This window comes from Phragmites australis, chromosome 1 (genome assembly GCF_958298935.1).
Source record: "Phragmites australis chromosome 1, lpPhrAust1.1, whole genome shotgun sequence".
NCBI lineage: Eukaryota > Viridiplantae > Streptophyta > Magnoliopsida > Poales > Poaceae > Phragmites > Phragmites australis.
This window is the reverse complement of record NC_084921.1, coordinates 9,785,546-9,799,758: the sequence shown is the minus strand read 5'-3', so window position 1 is coordinate 9,799,758 and position 14,213 is coordinate 9,785,546. Positions and strand designations below refer to the sequence as shown.

General features: G+C 39.2%; 1 protein-coding gene across 1 annotated transcript; it reads right to left on the bottom strand.

Moving 5' to 3' along the window:
- On the bottom strand, positions 1-1,141 carry LOC133908920 (uncharacterized). The gene is made up of 2 exons (XM_062351147.1): positions 983-1,141; positions 1-351 (listed from the first exon to the last, which is right to left on the bottom strand). The coding sequence occupies exons 1-2, from the start codon at positions 1,086-1,088 to the stop codon at positions 161-163; spliced, it is 297 nt and encodes a 98-aa protein (XP_062207131.1). The 5' UTR covers positions 1,089-1,141; the 3' UTR covers positions 1-160.
- Between the last annotated feature and the right edge of the window lie 13,072 nt (positions 1,142-14,213).

Below are 14,213 nucleotides of genomic sequence, written 5' to 3'. Positions count from 1 at the left end.
TAACGATGAACACACACGCCAGACTAATTTATTCCATTATTTAAAAAGACTAATTTATTCGCCTGCAGGTAAGCAGGTCGGTTCAGAACTTCAGATTACATACTGTCATTAACTAGCACCCTCGGCCATGTATGGTCCATGAACACAAGAAGCTCTTGGTTCAAGAGCAAGTTTGCTGCGTCCCATCCGGGAAATGGAGCGTGCAGCCTTTGGGCGTCAAGCAGCAATTGCACCTCGCCTGGAGCTTCTGGGAGCCGGAGGACGGGCAGGTCACGTAGTCCACGTCCAGGCAGTAGAGAGGACAAGCGACGGCCTCCATGCCCTTATGCCCCTCCCCCAACAGCAAGACGCCTTGGCTCACAATTACACACATCAGGTGCGAAAGACAGTATATATATTCATAGACAACCCTACATTAAGGTGAATGAAAGAGGAGCCAAGGAAGAGGCTCATCCTCTCTCTTCTTTCTTTAACTCATCTTCCTCTTCTTCTCACTCTCTCTTTTCTTCTTCCTCTCTCTCATCCATAGCAAAAAAAATTGTTTGGGAGAGAAGAGGAAGAGGACTCATAGGGACTTACTACATTGGCTGCAAAGCAGTAAGGGTTCCTTTCGGGATCCACCCCTGATTAAGGTTGCTACTGGTCAGTAGGGGGTTGGAGCCCCCCAGATCTCCTCCCCGGGATCTGCCCCTGATTAAGGTTGCTACTGATCTGATGAAGCCTATGCTTACTATCAATCTACCACATCGCGCGCGGACAGATCTTCATTTATTGATCTACCCAAATATAATAACAAATTCAACCAAAATTAAACCTGGCCTTACTAGCTAATTGTGTTTAAAGTGCACAAAAACCATGTGGTATTTATTTGTCAAACGGAAACATGGTATTTATTTGCCTTACTAGATAGATGTGACTTCAATCTGAGGAGTTTAAGATATACGTAGTATGCAAGGAAGTTGCTAAGATTAGGAATTCTTACCGATCAGGAGGAGAGCGCAGGTGATGTGAAGTCTGGAGGTAGCCATGCCTGCTTCACTCTCCAGCTGATTCCGATCAAGCACGGCGAAGGTGGTGTCTTCACTCATCGCCTGACCTCGGAGCTCTTATATAAGAACTGCCTAGCTTCAGGAGTAATGCTATCATGCTATGACACTAGTGACTGGGTTGAAATGCACACTTTTCCTAGTTTGATGTCAACCAAGTCAGGCTGGAATTGCTGACCGGCCGCTTGATAAACTTGAATATATGTATGGATCTTGGACTAGAATCCCCGCTGTAACAATAAACTAATAACTGGTGTTGATTGCAGCTTATACCGAATTTGACTAGACCACGAAAAAAACAAATAAAATGGAACCTCATTTCTTCAGACTTCGGTAGCGGCTACTCGACTTTCCGGCACCGGTATCATAGAAAGAAATTCTACAAGATCTAGTCTCACAAAAAGACTCCCTTTTATGTATGTCACGTGTCCTTCTCCTTTCTTTTAGTTACACATGTCAACCGTTAGATCAGGAAAAGACGATATTAGTCATTGTCTTGTAGGGATCTTTTGGTGAAGAGTCTTATAGAATTTACTTTCCGGTACTACGGCGCAATTGGATGGTCTCCCTATGTGCAGTGCATGTGAAAAAAAAGTTAGAACTAGCCCGCGAACAATAGGCCCAGCATGCGGGGAAGAGGCCCAGGTCCACCCAGTGCGCATGAAAAGGTCATGCCCAGGTTCTTTCTTTTTTTTCTTTTTCTTTCTTTTTATCTAATCTTTGTGACTAATTCATTATGTTTGTAGTTTTGTGCCTTTCAATAATTTGAAATAATTGATTCAATATTTTGCGAAATCTTACTCAACAAATTCATAATACACATTCAACATTTTAAAAAACTTGTCACAACAAATTCATAAAATTGTTGAAATAGCTCAACATTTTTAGAAACTTGATTCAACATTTTTCAAAACCTACTTCAACCTATTGAATACACCAGTTCAACCGGCAGGGGATCATGGGTGGTGGAGGTCAAGCTCAGGCACAACGATGAAGGAGGAGGAGGATGAAAGAATTGTGGCCTTCCGCTGCCCACACTCATGATCGGGTTTGTTTGTTTCAGTTGTAGATTGTGAAAAGTAGCATATAGATCGTGAATTATGAAAACTGCATTGTATAATTATAAAAGCTAGTGGAAGACGGATTGCTAGATTGTTACAATTTAGAAGCTGGATTGTACGATACAACATATTTATTTTAACTTGTAAATTATGATAACTATAATCTGAAAGCTGAAACAACCAGATTGTAAAACTGACTAGGCTGAGAGCAAGAGTCGGTTGACTGACGTATAAAAATGGTGGGCAATGCAAGGTGAGAAAAAAGAGTTCCTTCAGCCTATGGTGCAGGCGTGCGGTGGGCACTTAGGCAACACAGTGCAAATCCGCCGCATGGATCTCAATGACCTCATGGCATCGCTAGACCATCACAATATCGTGTAGAGACGAATAACACCGAGAATGGGACACAAAAAATCTACCAAAACAAAATAGAAGTTTTATTTGCCACCTGCAGGTTGGTTCAGATTATAGGGATGGACGTGGAACGACCTGTAAAACTATTTTAATCCAACTCAATTAACTAACTAGTTATTTTAACTAAATAAAAATAATTAATTAGTTGATTAAGTTGTACTAATATAAATCCACGAATATCTATTAATGCTCTGTCCTCATCCCTATCAGATTACATGCATATTGCAGCTAGCTAGTCCTTGTTCCATATATGGATCGAGAACACTGAACACACAAGAAGCACTACATTGTTATCTCAGCAAATCTACTGCGTCCCATCCGAGAGATGGAGCCTTTGGGCGCCAAGCAGCAGTTGCAGCTCGTCGGGAGCTTCTCAGAGCCGGACGGGCAGGTCACGTAGTTCACGCCCAGGCAGAACCGGGGGCACGCGACGTCCTCCATGCCCGTCGCGTTGGTGAGCTGTGAGGGCACCAGTAGCACTCAACAAACCAGCGGTGCTGCAGACGCCTTGAGCTTTTTTCCGTTTCGGCAGAGCCCAAAAAGTGCACTGACGTTTTCTTTAGCAATTTTTTTTGGTGCGTATCATTGATTGATAGAAGAAGAATTAGCGTTTTACAGGATGCGTATTGCCGAGCACTCACGCTAACAATTCTCAGCTTGATTTACAAGACTGAAACAACCGTGCAGCTAATAATAAAGTAATCTACTACTCACTACTCAGAACGCTAACATTTTGCTTCGAGAACCTGTGCATTTCGTTATTACAATTGGCAGTTGTACTATAAATAACGCTGAGATAATAGTACTTCTACCTATTACCATGGTTCTGAATCGCATTAATACAAAAATACAGAAAATGTTAAGTATGTTCTAGACTTCAATTATTTAATATTGTCCTAATGAATATGAACAGGTACTAGTAACGTTGATGTGATGTTGCAGTGACAGACTTCCGGCTCCATTACTACAGTTGCATTTCATGAAATTAGTTTGCCATTAGCCGGGTGGTCACGACTCATGACCTGTACGCAGGGTGCTCATCCTCGTCGTCGCACGCTGTAAGAGCCTTGGCAATGTCGTCTATCGTCGGCCTGTTGTTCCTCTCCTCCATAGACGACAAGGAAATCCTAACCATTTCCAGGGCATGCCGAGGATTGAATTGCCCCTGCAATCTACCATCCACAAAGGGCACGACATCCCCACTGGTGACCTGAGTAGGCAGGTCAAGGTCCGATGACGATCGAAATTGGCATATTAGGATGAATTTTGGTTTAGAAAATTTAGCAAGTCAAAACTTTGAAATTTGGGTTGGAACTTCCGGATTTTTTATATACTGGATAGTTCGGCGTTTAAGAATTTATTCTTACTGGAGTTTTATCAGAACATCCGGATTTAGATTGGAACTTCCGGTTAAATGTTTTTGTCCAACCTAAGAACTCCACTTCGGAATGAATTTGGATATTCTGGCCATATCGGAATTTCCGATGTTAAACCGGAACATCCGATTAATTATTTTCAGCCGAACCCGAGAGCCCATTCTAGAATGAATCCGGATATTCTGGCCATATCGGAACTTCCAACTTTCGCGATCGGAACTTTCAGTTTGGAGCAAATCCGAGTTTTAGGAAAGAGATTGAGTTAGATTTGAATGAGAGTTTTAATAGATTTCGACTCAAAATAGGGCAAACCCATCTCTCCCTATAAATATAAAGGGCCATGGCCGATTGAGGCTCACCAACATCCAATCGAATCAAATTAATTTCATTATCTTTTTGTTTTTACTTTCTTTGCCCTAGCTCTATCTTCCAACCTTAATTGTTTCCCGTTCTTGATCTCAACGACTAAGAACAAACCACTGACCATTTACTCTCTAATGGGGTCTCTTCCGAGCGTGGGTGATGATGAAGGCTCAACGGTGTAGTGCTACTACGACGGTGCTACTCGTTGAGTATTCAAACCGGAACTTCTGGTCCAAACTGGAACTTTCGGATGACCGACCAGAACTTTCAGACCCAACCGGAACTTCCGAATATTCTAGGAAAGTTTCGGTTCGACTTGCACACGAGATGCTTAGTATTTGGCATGATATTTTTTTCGCCTCAACACACTTTTTGGTGATTTCGCTGGGGAAGAAGTTTTTCAGCTATCTCTTGGTCGAATTCTAAAACCCTATGGCATGTCTATCTTGGAAATCAATAAAGACAACATCATTATTGTGTCCTACGACGAGTTGTCAGAAGAGGCGCGTTTGGCGATTGAAGCCGACTTAGAGCAATGTTGGCAATAGCTGCTCTCGTGCTATGTGAATACTCGGCAAGGCATATTCAAGAAAGAAGATTCTGCACCGCCCACCAATCAAAGTCCTAAGGTACCGACCAATGTAAGTGTTCAACCCTCTCCCTCGTATGAATAAGTTGCTAGTATGATTGATCATTCTGTTAGTGCAACCATGGCTAATAGTGTTCAACAGATGGTTGATGATACATTGGCTAAAAAGATTTGACCTTTAGTTTTACAAATTCATGAAGAACAAAATTTGAAAAAACCTCTTGCTAGTAATGTTAGTGCCCCAATCCCATCTACTGTTGTTAAGGCATTAACTAGTGTCTCTTATCCTTACTCAAATAATTCTCATGATGGCCAAAATATTATGGGTACTATTGCACCTAATCATGTTACCTCTCATACTATTAAAACCGACGTGACACAAAACCCATATTAAACACCATATGCTAGGCCCTATGCTTCAACTTCGGCTCAAAGAGCCGAAAGTTATCCCAATGTGCAAACGCCTTATTATCGAACCATAGTATATTGTGTTCCGCCCATACCACCACAAGGATCAAGAATCCCTTATGGGCTAATACATGAACAAAACCTCACTACACCACCTCCTATCACTTCCTATGTGCCAAATATGCCTACACTGTTGCTTTAGGCAATAGCTAACCCTAATCTGATTGTGGCTGATTATACTGAAATTATGCGAGAACAAATAGCTACTATACTAAGAGAACAATTTGGCTTAGATGTTAGTAGAAAAGCTCGTGCATGCCAAAAGTCAGATCCCGAGCATCATGATACAATCTCATACCCCCATGGTTTTAAGGTTTCAGATTTTGTTAAGTTTACCGGGGAGGATAATAGAACAACTGGGGAGCATGTGGGTCAATTCCTTGCACAATTAGGTGAAACTAGTTCTAGTGATGTGCTTAAAATTAGACCATTTCCTTTGTCATTGCCTGGAACTGCTTTTACTTGGTTTACATCTCTTTCTCCCAATTCGGTTCATGTGTAGTCTCAATTAGAAGAAAAATTTCATGAATATTTTTATAGTGTTGATACTGAATTGAGACTTCATATTTAATATCAGTTAAACAAAAGTACAGTGAACCTATTGCTGATTATATTATGAGGTTTAGAGATAAAAAAGAACTAGCATTTTAACTTGACACTTTCTGAAAAAGATTTAGCCGAATTAGCTTATTCGAGTTTACTATCTCATCTTAAGAAAAAGCTAGAGGGTTATGATTTTAGGATGTTAGTCAAGTCTTACAAAGAGCTCTAACACAGAAAAACCGGACTAAAGAGTCTAGAAATTTTCAGAAATCACATGATAAATCTAGAGTCGATCATTCTAATGTGCATATGTTTGAATATGATCTGAAAATTCAGACGATGATGACGTTGATATATGTGTAGCCGATTGGGATTGTTTGCTCTACTCTTAAGCTAATGCCTCCTAAGAATCGGCAAGAGGAGATTAAATTTACTTTTGATGTGGCAAAGTGTGATAGAATTTTTGATTATTTTCTACAAGAGAAAAAAAATTAAACTAGCTCATGGTCATGTAATTCCACCATTAGAAGAGCTGAATAGGTGAGCTTATTGTAAATGCATAACTCTTATTCTCATGCTACTAACGATTGCAATATTTTTTGTCGACAGATTCGATCAGCCATTAATGAAGGATGATTGAAATTTATAGAGATGCAAGTGGACAAACAACCATTCCCGGTTAATGTCATTGATCTCCAAGATAAGAGCATTCTAATTCGGCCAACTCAAGCTGAATCAACTAAAGGGGAAAATGTAATCGTTGGCGAAGAAAGACCTAAACCTTTGGGAGAGAATAAAAATTTGCTAAGAGAAGTGCTACTTAAGAGGACTCCCGAAGGCAAAGAATCAATCAAGTTTGTGGTAAAAACTTCAACCGTCGGGGGGCATGGCAATGTTGAACCAAAGATGATCAAACCAAAGAGCCTGGAGGTTTGAAAATGGAAGACTAATGAAGCAAAGGGACGTGACAAAGTTGAAAAACTCAAGCCTACTTTTAAGCAACTTTTGTTTAAGTATGAGAAAGATAAGACCGTCCAGACACATGGGAATCGGCCAAGTAATCTCAAGTGGTCAAGATCACCTTTGAAGCAAGAAGTTCATGATCACCATCAATCAAAGAAGGACCATGCTACTGCTTTGTACCCACCAATTGAGTTGGCGCCATGGTCATGGATGCCTCCTCCGATGCCTTTTCCTCCTTACCCAACTTAGGGTTATAACGGTATGTCGATGCCTCATCCTCCTATGCCATTTTCTCCTTTTCATCCGGGATGGACAACACAACATAGGCTGGTGTTTGATAGATTATCACGTGCTGTCCATGACTGACTGGGGCATACCAATTGGTCTAGTGATGTTCAACATGCTAAAAATGTGAGGAAAGAATACTGGGTCAAGGAGAGAGGAGTTTTTATTCAGAATTCATATTCTAATATTGATAAAATAAGGACCACTGCTGCTGATATCATTGAGATTGGTTCAATGAAAGTGGCCGCCGAAGAGCTTAGCAAAGGACCGATTATTATTAGCAATAAATCGGTCATGTTTGAAAATGTACCTACTGCTGTCCATGTTATTCCAAAGGCTAATAATGATGAAGCAAGTAGTAGCAAACCACTTTCTAAATATCTATAGCTGAGGTAGTGTTGCTCCAGCTTATCTCACGCAAAAAAGAGAAGGTTGTAGCGGCTTCGCAAGCGAGAATTGATGGAATAACAAGCCGAAAAACCGCGGGATGATACTTTCAATGACTTAAGCCTATGCAACCTGTGAAGCAAGAATGGAGACTAAAACTAGATGCCATGACAGCTCCTACAACATCCCCTTTGCCAATAACAACACCGGCACCTATGCGAGATGAAAAGTAATATGAGGAATTAATTGATTATGGTGATTCGCCGATGCACACTATTGATGCTTCGCCAAACGAAGATTGTTTGTTGATGGTTTAGCTATAGTAATTTTGATGCCATATCCAGTTTTCAAGAAGCTTGGTAGAGATGATAATGAATTAGTGAAGACTAATTTGGTGCTCAATGGATTTGCAGATAATTCTAACGAGGCCAAGAGTGTTTTCTCTATGGAGCTCACTATTGGAAGCAAGACATTATCCATCGTTTTCTTCACCGTGGAGGTGCAAGGTAATTATAGTGTTATTCTTGGATGTGATTGGATTCATGTGAATAGTTATGTTGCTTCTATCTTGCATTGGTTTTTAGTTCAATGGGTGGATGATGGAAATTATACAAGAGGATACTTTGGTCCATGTTGCTTTGGCAGATACTTCATTTGATTGGAGATATGGTAATGCTAAGTGCCTATCGGATCTTGATCTTTTGGATTATGATTTTTTTAGTGTCTCCAAGGAAAAATTTATACCCGTGGTTGTAAAGCTGACTTGTGATAATCGGCTCAATAATGTAGTGTATCAATGAGTAGAGATAGAAATTTAGAATGACCACAAAAGCATATAGAGCAATATCGGTCAAATATGAATGATATTTGTGAAGCCATTGAAGATTTAGATGAGTTAGATAAGTTAGGACAATTTTTCTAGTTGGCCAATCCGTTAGATGAGGTTGATATCAGTGATGGTAATATTCCAAGGCCGACGCTTGTAAACAATAATATGAAAGCTGATTACAAGGCTAGAGTAATCGAGTTGCTTAGAGATTATGTTGACAGTTTTGCTTGGAAATATCATGAGATGTCGGGGCTTGATCGAGAGTTAGTAGAACATCAATTGCCTATTAAAGCGGGGTTTAGACCCTAGAAATAGCCACCTAGAAGGCTTAATCCTATTATGTATGATCAGATCAAAGAAGAAATAGACCGATAGTTGAAAGAGATGTTTACTAGGCCATGTAGTTATGCTGATTGAATCTCCAATATCGTCCTGATTAAGAACAAGAGTAGCGGTAAGTTACGAGTTGCATTGATTTTAGAGATTTGAATAAAGCTACTCCTAAATATGAATATCCTATGCCTATAGCCGACGTGTTAATTAATGATGCTTTAGGACATAGAATAATTAGTTTTCTTGATGGTAATGCTGATAATAGTCAAATTTTTATGGTCGAAGAAGATTTATCTAAAACAGCTTTTCGATGTCCTAGTTTTGTTGGTTTATTCAAATGGGTAGTCATGACATTTAGATTGAAAAATGCATGTGCTATTTATCAAAGAGCTATGGATTTAATTTTCATGATTTGCTTGGTGTTATACTAGAAGTTTACATTGATGACATAGTTGAAAAATCGGATTGCAATGATTCTTATTTAGCCGATTTACGTTTATCTTTTGAAAGGATGCATCGATATGGCCTGAAAATGGATCCACTAAAATATGCTTTTGGCATGTTGGTTGGGAAATTTTTAGGCTTTATTTTATTATACATGAGAAAGGCATAGAGGTAGATTCTAGTAAAGTAGAGGCTATACAAAATGTTCAAGCACCCACATGTAAGAGAGATGTGTAGAAATTTTGGGTAAGTTAAATAACTTTAGAAGATTTATATCAAACTTATTCAGAAAAGTTAGTGCTTTTACACCTATACTTTGGTTGAAAAATGAGACCGAATTTACTTGGAACAGGACAACAGTGTGCATTTGATGAAATCAAGAAATATTTGACTCCTCCTCTGGTGCTTTAGGCACCTAAAGCCAAATTACCTTTTTGGCTATATATTACTACAGGAGATGATGTGATTGGTGCTGTTTTAGTGCAAGAAAATGATAGTAAAGAGCACATAATTGCTTGCTTGAGCTGACGTTTATTGGAGACGGAGACAATGTATGTCTCTATTGAGAAATTATACTGGTCACTATACTGTGCTTGCACAAAGTTGAGACATTATTTGTTATCTAGTACTTGTGTGGTAAATACATGTTGCAAAAACCGATTTTAAGTGGTAGAATTGGCAAACAGGCTTATGCACTTATAGAATATGATTTGGCTTATGAATTTTTGAAATCTATAAAAGATCAAATTGTAGCTAATTTTATTATTGACCATCAGATTGATGATAAGCATGATTTGGATGTCAATTTTTATATCTATTAAACCATGGAAGCTCTATTTTGATGGTTTAGCTTGTGGGGTTGGACAAGATGTTGGTCTTGTTTTTGTGTCACCTAGAGATGTTATTTTTGAGATATCTTGTCGACTAGAGTATTTTTGCACGAATAATCAAGCCGAATATGAAGCTCTTATGTTAGGATTAAAAATTTTAAGCTCCATGGATGTAAAGAACATAGAGGCTTTTGGTGATTCGTTACTAGTCATGCAGCAAGTTTTCGGTAATTATCAATATTTTGACGGATCGCTAAATAGTTATCTTGATAAATGTCTAGACATCATTGCTATTTTGGATGATTTTGTTATCAATCATGTATCTAGAGATGATAATTTTAGAGCTAACGATTTAGCACAACAAGCATTCGGTTATTAAGTTAATAGAGACAAATTCTTTGTGATTGGAAAACTGATGCTTGAAATGCTGATCATTGTATAGCCGAACATGAGTTTTTGGGTTCAGTTATGTCTTCTATAGTGGGAGAAAATGCTGAGTTTGCTGAATCCAAAGATTAGAGAAGACATCTCATTGATTACTTGAAAGATCCTAGCAAAAATGTTGATACAAAGATTCAGCAACAAACCTTCAAATATACATTATTGGATAATGATCTATATCGTCGAACCATGGATGGTGTGCTTCTCAAGTGCTTGGATTCAGATCAAGCAAGAGTTACTATAGTTGAAGTACATGAAGGCATATGTGGCACACATCAATAAGCGTGTAAGATGAAGTGGTTATTGAAAAGAACTGATTTTTATTGGCCTACTCTACTTAATGATTATTTTAGATATTATAAAGGATATGAGGCATGCCAAAAGTTGGTGATATTTAATTAGTTCATGCTGCTATAATGCATCCTATTACCAAACCATGGTTGTTCTTAGGTTGGGACTTTAATTTTATCAGCCAAATACATCCTCCATCATCAAAAGTTCATCGCTTCATCTTGGTTGCTACGAATTACTTTACTAAATGGGCTGAAGTTGTTCCTCTGAAGAACATGACACATAAGGAGGTAATTGAATTTATATTGGAGCATATTGTTCATAGATTTGGCATTCTGTAAACTTTGACTACGGATCAAGGTACTTCATTCATGTCATGTTAGGTACGTGAATTTGCCGAGTCATTGAAAATTAAACTTCTCAATTCATCTCCGTATTATGATCATACCGAGTCTAGTAATAAAATTTTGATTAAGCTTATGAAGAAGAAAATAGAGGAACATCCTACAAGGTGGCATGAGGTTCTATCAGAGGCTTTGTGGGCACATCGTATATCTAGGTATGGTGCCACTAAAGTAATATTGTATGAACTTGTTTATGGACAAGAAACTGTTTTACCTATTGAAGTAAATCTTAATGCTTTAAGGTTGACCAAGCAGAATAACCTATCAGCTGCGGATTATTATGATCTAATGATGGACATGATTGATGAAGTGATAGATAAAAGGTTGGATACCTTGAGAGAGATTGAGGAAGACAAATTAAGGTAGCCAAAGCTTACAACAAGAAGGTAGAAGCAAAGTCATTTCAGATTCGAGGTCTTGTGTGAAAGACTATTTTGCCTGTTGGATCGAAGGACAATAAGTTTGGCAAGTGGTCTTCAAGTTGGAAAGGTCTATACAAAGTTGTAAGTATCGTCCCTAAAAATTCTTATTTGTTAGAAACTTTGCAAGGGGAGAAATTGCCTAGAGCTATTAACGGGCAATAATTGAAGAAATTTTATCCTAATGTAGGGCAAGATGCTTATAAGAAATATGGATGATGTATGAGTTATCATCATCCTAAGGAATGTTCATGACCGATGTCTTGATCATCACCCTAATAAACGTAGAAATAGAGAGGATATGTTTTTTTTGACACGCAAGCTTTACCAAAAAATAGTTGGGCATGTGTTGACGAACAAAATTGGCATATTATGATGAATTTCGGTTCTGGAAAATTTAGCAGTTCGGAACCTCTAGATTTTTGTGTATACTGGATAGTCCTGTGTTTAGGAATTTGTTCTCATCGGAGTTTTATTAGAACATCAGGATTCAGGTCGGAACTTTGGTTAAATGTTTTTGTTCAACCCGAGAGCCCCATTCCAGAACGAATCTGGACCGGCCATATCGGAACTTCCGATGTTACACCGGAACTTCCGATGTTACACCGAACATCTGATTAATTATTTTTAGCTGAACCCGGGAGCCTGTTCCGAAATGAATCCTGATATTCCAACCATATTGGAACTTCCAACTTTTGCGATCAGAACTTCCGGTCTGGAGCAAATCCAAGTTTTAGGAAAGAGATGAATCGGATTTGAATGGGAGTTTTGATAGATTCTGACTCAAAATGGGGGCAAGACTCCTTATAAATATAGAAGCCATGGCCGATTGAGACCCACCAACACCCAATCAAATCAAATCAATTTCATTGTCTTTTCATTTTTACTTTCTTTGCCCTAGCTCTATCTTCCAACCTTAATTGCTTCCCGTTCTTGATCTCGACGACCAAGAACAAAACACCAGCCATCTATACTCTGACAGGGTCCCTCCCGAGCGTGGGTGACAATGAAGGCTCAACGGCGCAGTGCTATGGCGACAGTGCTGCCCGCTGAGTATCCAAACCAGAACTTCCGGTCCAAACTGGAACTTCCGGATGGCCTACCGAAACTTCTGGACAACCGAAACTTCTGGACCTTCCATGAAAGTTTCAGTTTGACTTGCACACGAAGTGCCCAATGTTTGGCGTGACATCTTTTTTGTGTCAACAAGGTCCTATGAGGTACTGACTACTCGGAGTACCCTCCCACCAAAAAAAGATGTGTGGTTCGGTGGTTTGACCAAAAATGCTATACTTATGCACAAAACTACCCCTCTTTATGAAAGCTTTTCAGGACCTTTACTACTTTACAACGACAGGGGACCGCACGTAGGGGTTTACTGCACAAGGCCCCTACAAAGGAAAAAGCTTGATCCCAACGAACAGAAGATGACATGCCTCAGCACCTGAGAGAACTGCAACATCTCCAGCTGCTCCATGTCCGTCGTCGTCTGGTCTAACACCCTACTCCTGGTCACATTCTCTAGCAACACAATGCCGGCTGTGTACATCCTAGTCATGTAGAGATTGCGGGTGAACTCTTATGTGGTTGCATCATCTTGATGTAACAATACGAGTTAATAAATCTTCCATTATAAAAAATAACTTCGATCACTATCTTCTACTAAAATTTATTTATGAAATTTAATAAATCTATGAGATTATGAAAGTATTCTTCAAGAATATACACATATGATTTTCATGTTTTAAAACTAAATATTTTAAAAATTATAGTAAAAAATTAAAAAAAGTTGATCGGATCATATCCAAAATGTCAAGTATTTTTGATTGGTGTCTATGGCTGCTAGCTTTAACTGTGAGTACTGCTATGTATGCAAGTGATTGGGTTTGAGACACACACTTTTTATAGGCTGAAGTCAACTAAATCAGGCTTGAAAACGTGTGGTAACTTGAAATATCTATATAATCTAGTGGATCTTGGAGCGGGGTTCTCTCTGTTGATGCTAAAATGGGTCTTTATGCACATGATCATTAGCCCTAATATCAAACATCACCTTAATTGCATAAGCGTGCAAACATACCAACGTTCGGGGATGCCATCTAGAGTTGATCGATGAGGTGTTGTTGATGTAGAAGAGTTGGTGTAGCGAGTTGACGCAGTGTCGGCATGAAGAAGATGTCCGTGCAGATGTGGTCAACGTGTGGTCAATGTAGTCATTGGTGTGTCGGTGCAGATGGAGGCGATGGTGATGACGGCACCGGTCTTCGAGTTGATTCAGCGTCGTGTTAGGATCGAGGAGTTATTATGGTGTTTAGAACCACACGGGATGGATAAGCCCGCTAGGCACATGACCCCTTTATTTATATGGCGCTGCTCGACTTGGGACCACAACCTGGTTGCGCCTCCAATCGTGGCACATATGGGGACGGGACTCCCCCTCATCTATTGATCTCGGTAGTTAGGATACATTAGACATTTGTCGAGATTAATTATAGTATTCTCCCCCTTGATTGTAAGGCTAACATTATAAACCCACTCTCAATGAAACAACATATTAAGGCAAAGAGTTACTAGACTAATGAAATACCACTGAAACCCAAATACCTATAATATGTTACTTTATCTCAAAATGAAAATTCGTTATTCCTAATGGAAGTTGGTTTGCTTTATGGTCATCTTATCTAGAATCATAGGCTTTCCAATAACCCTATGCTGGCAACATGATCA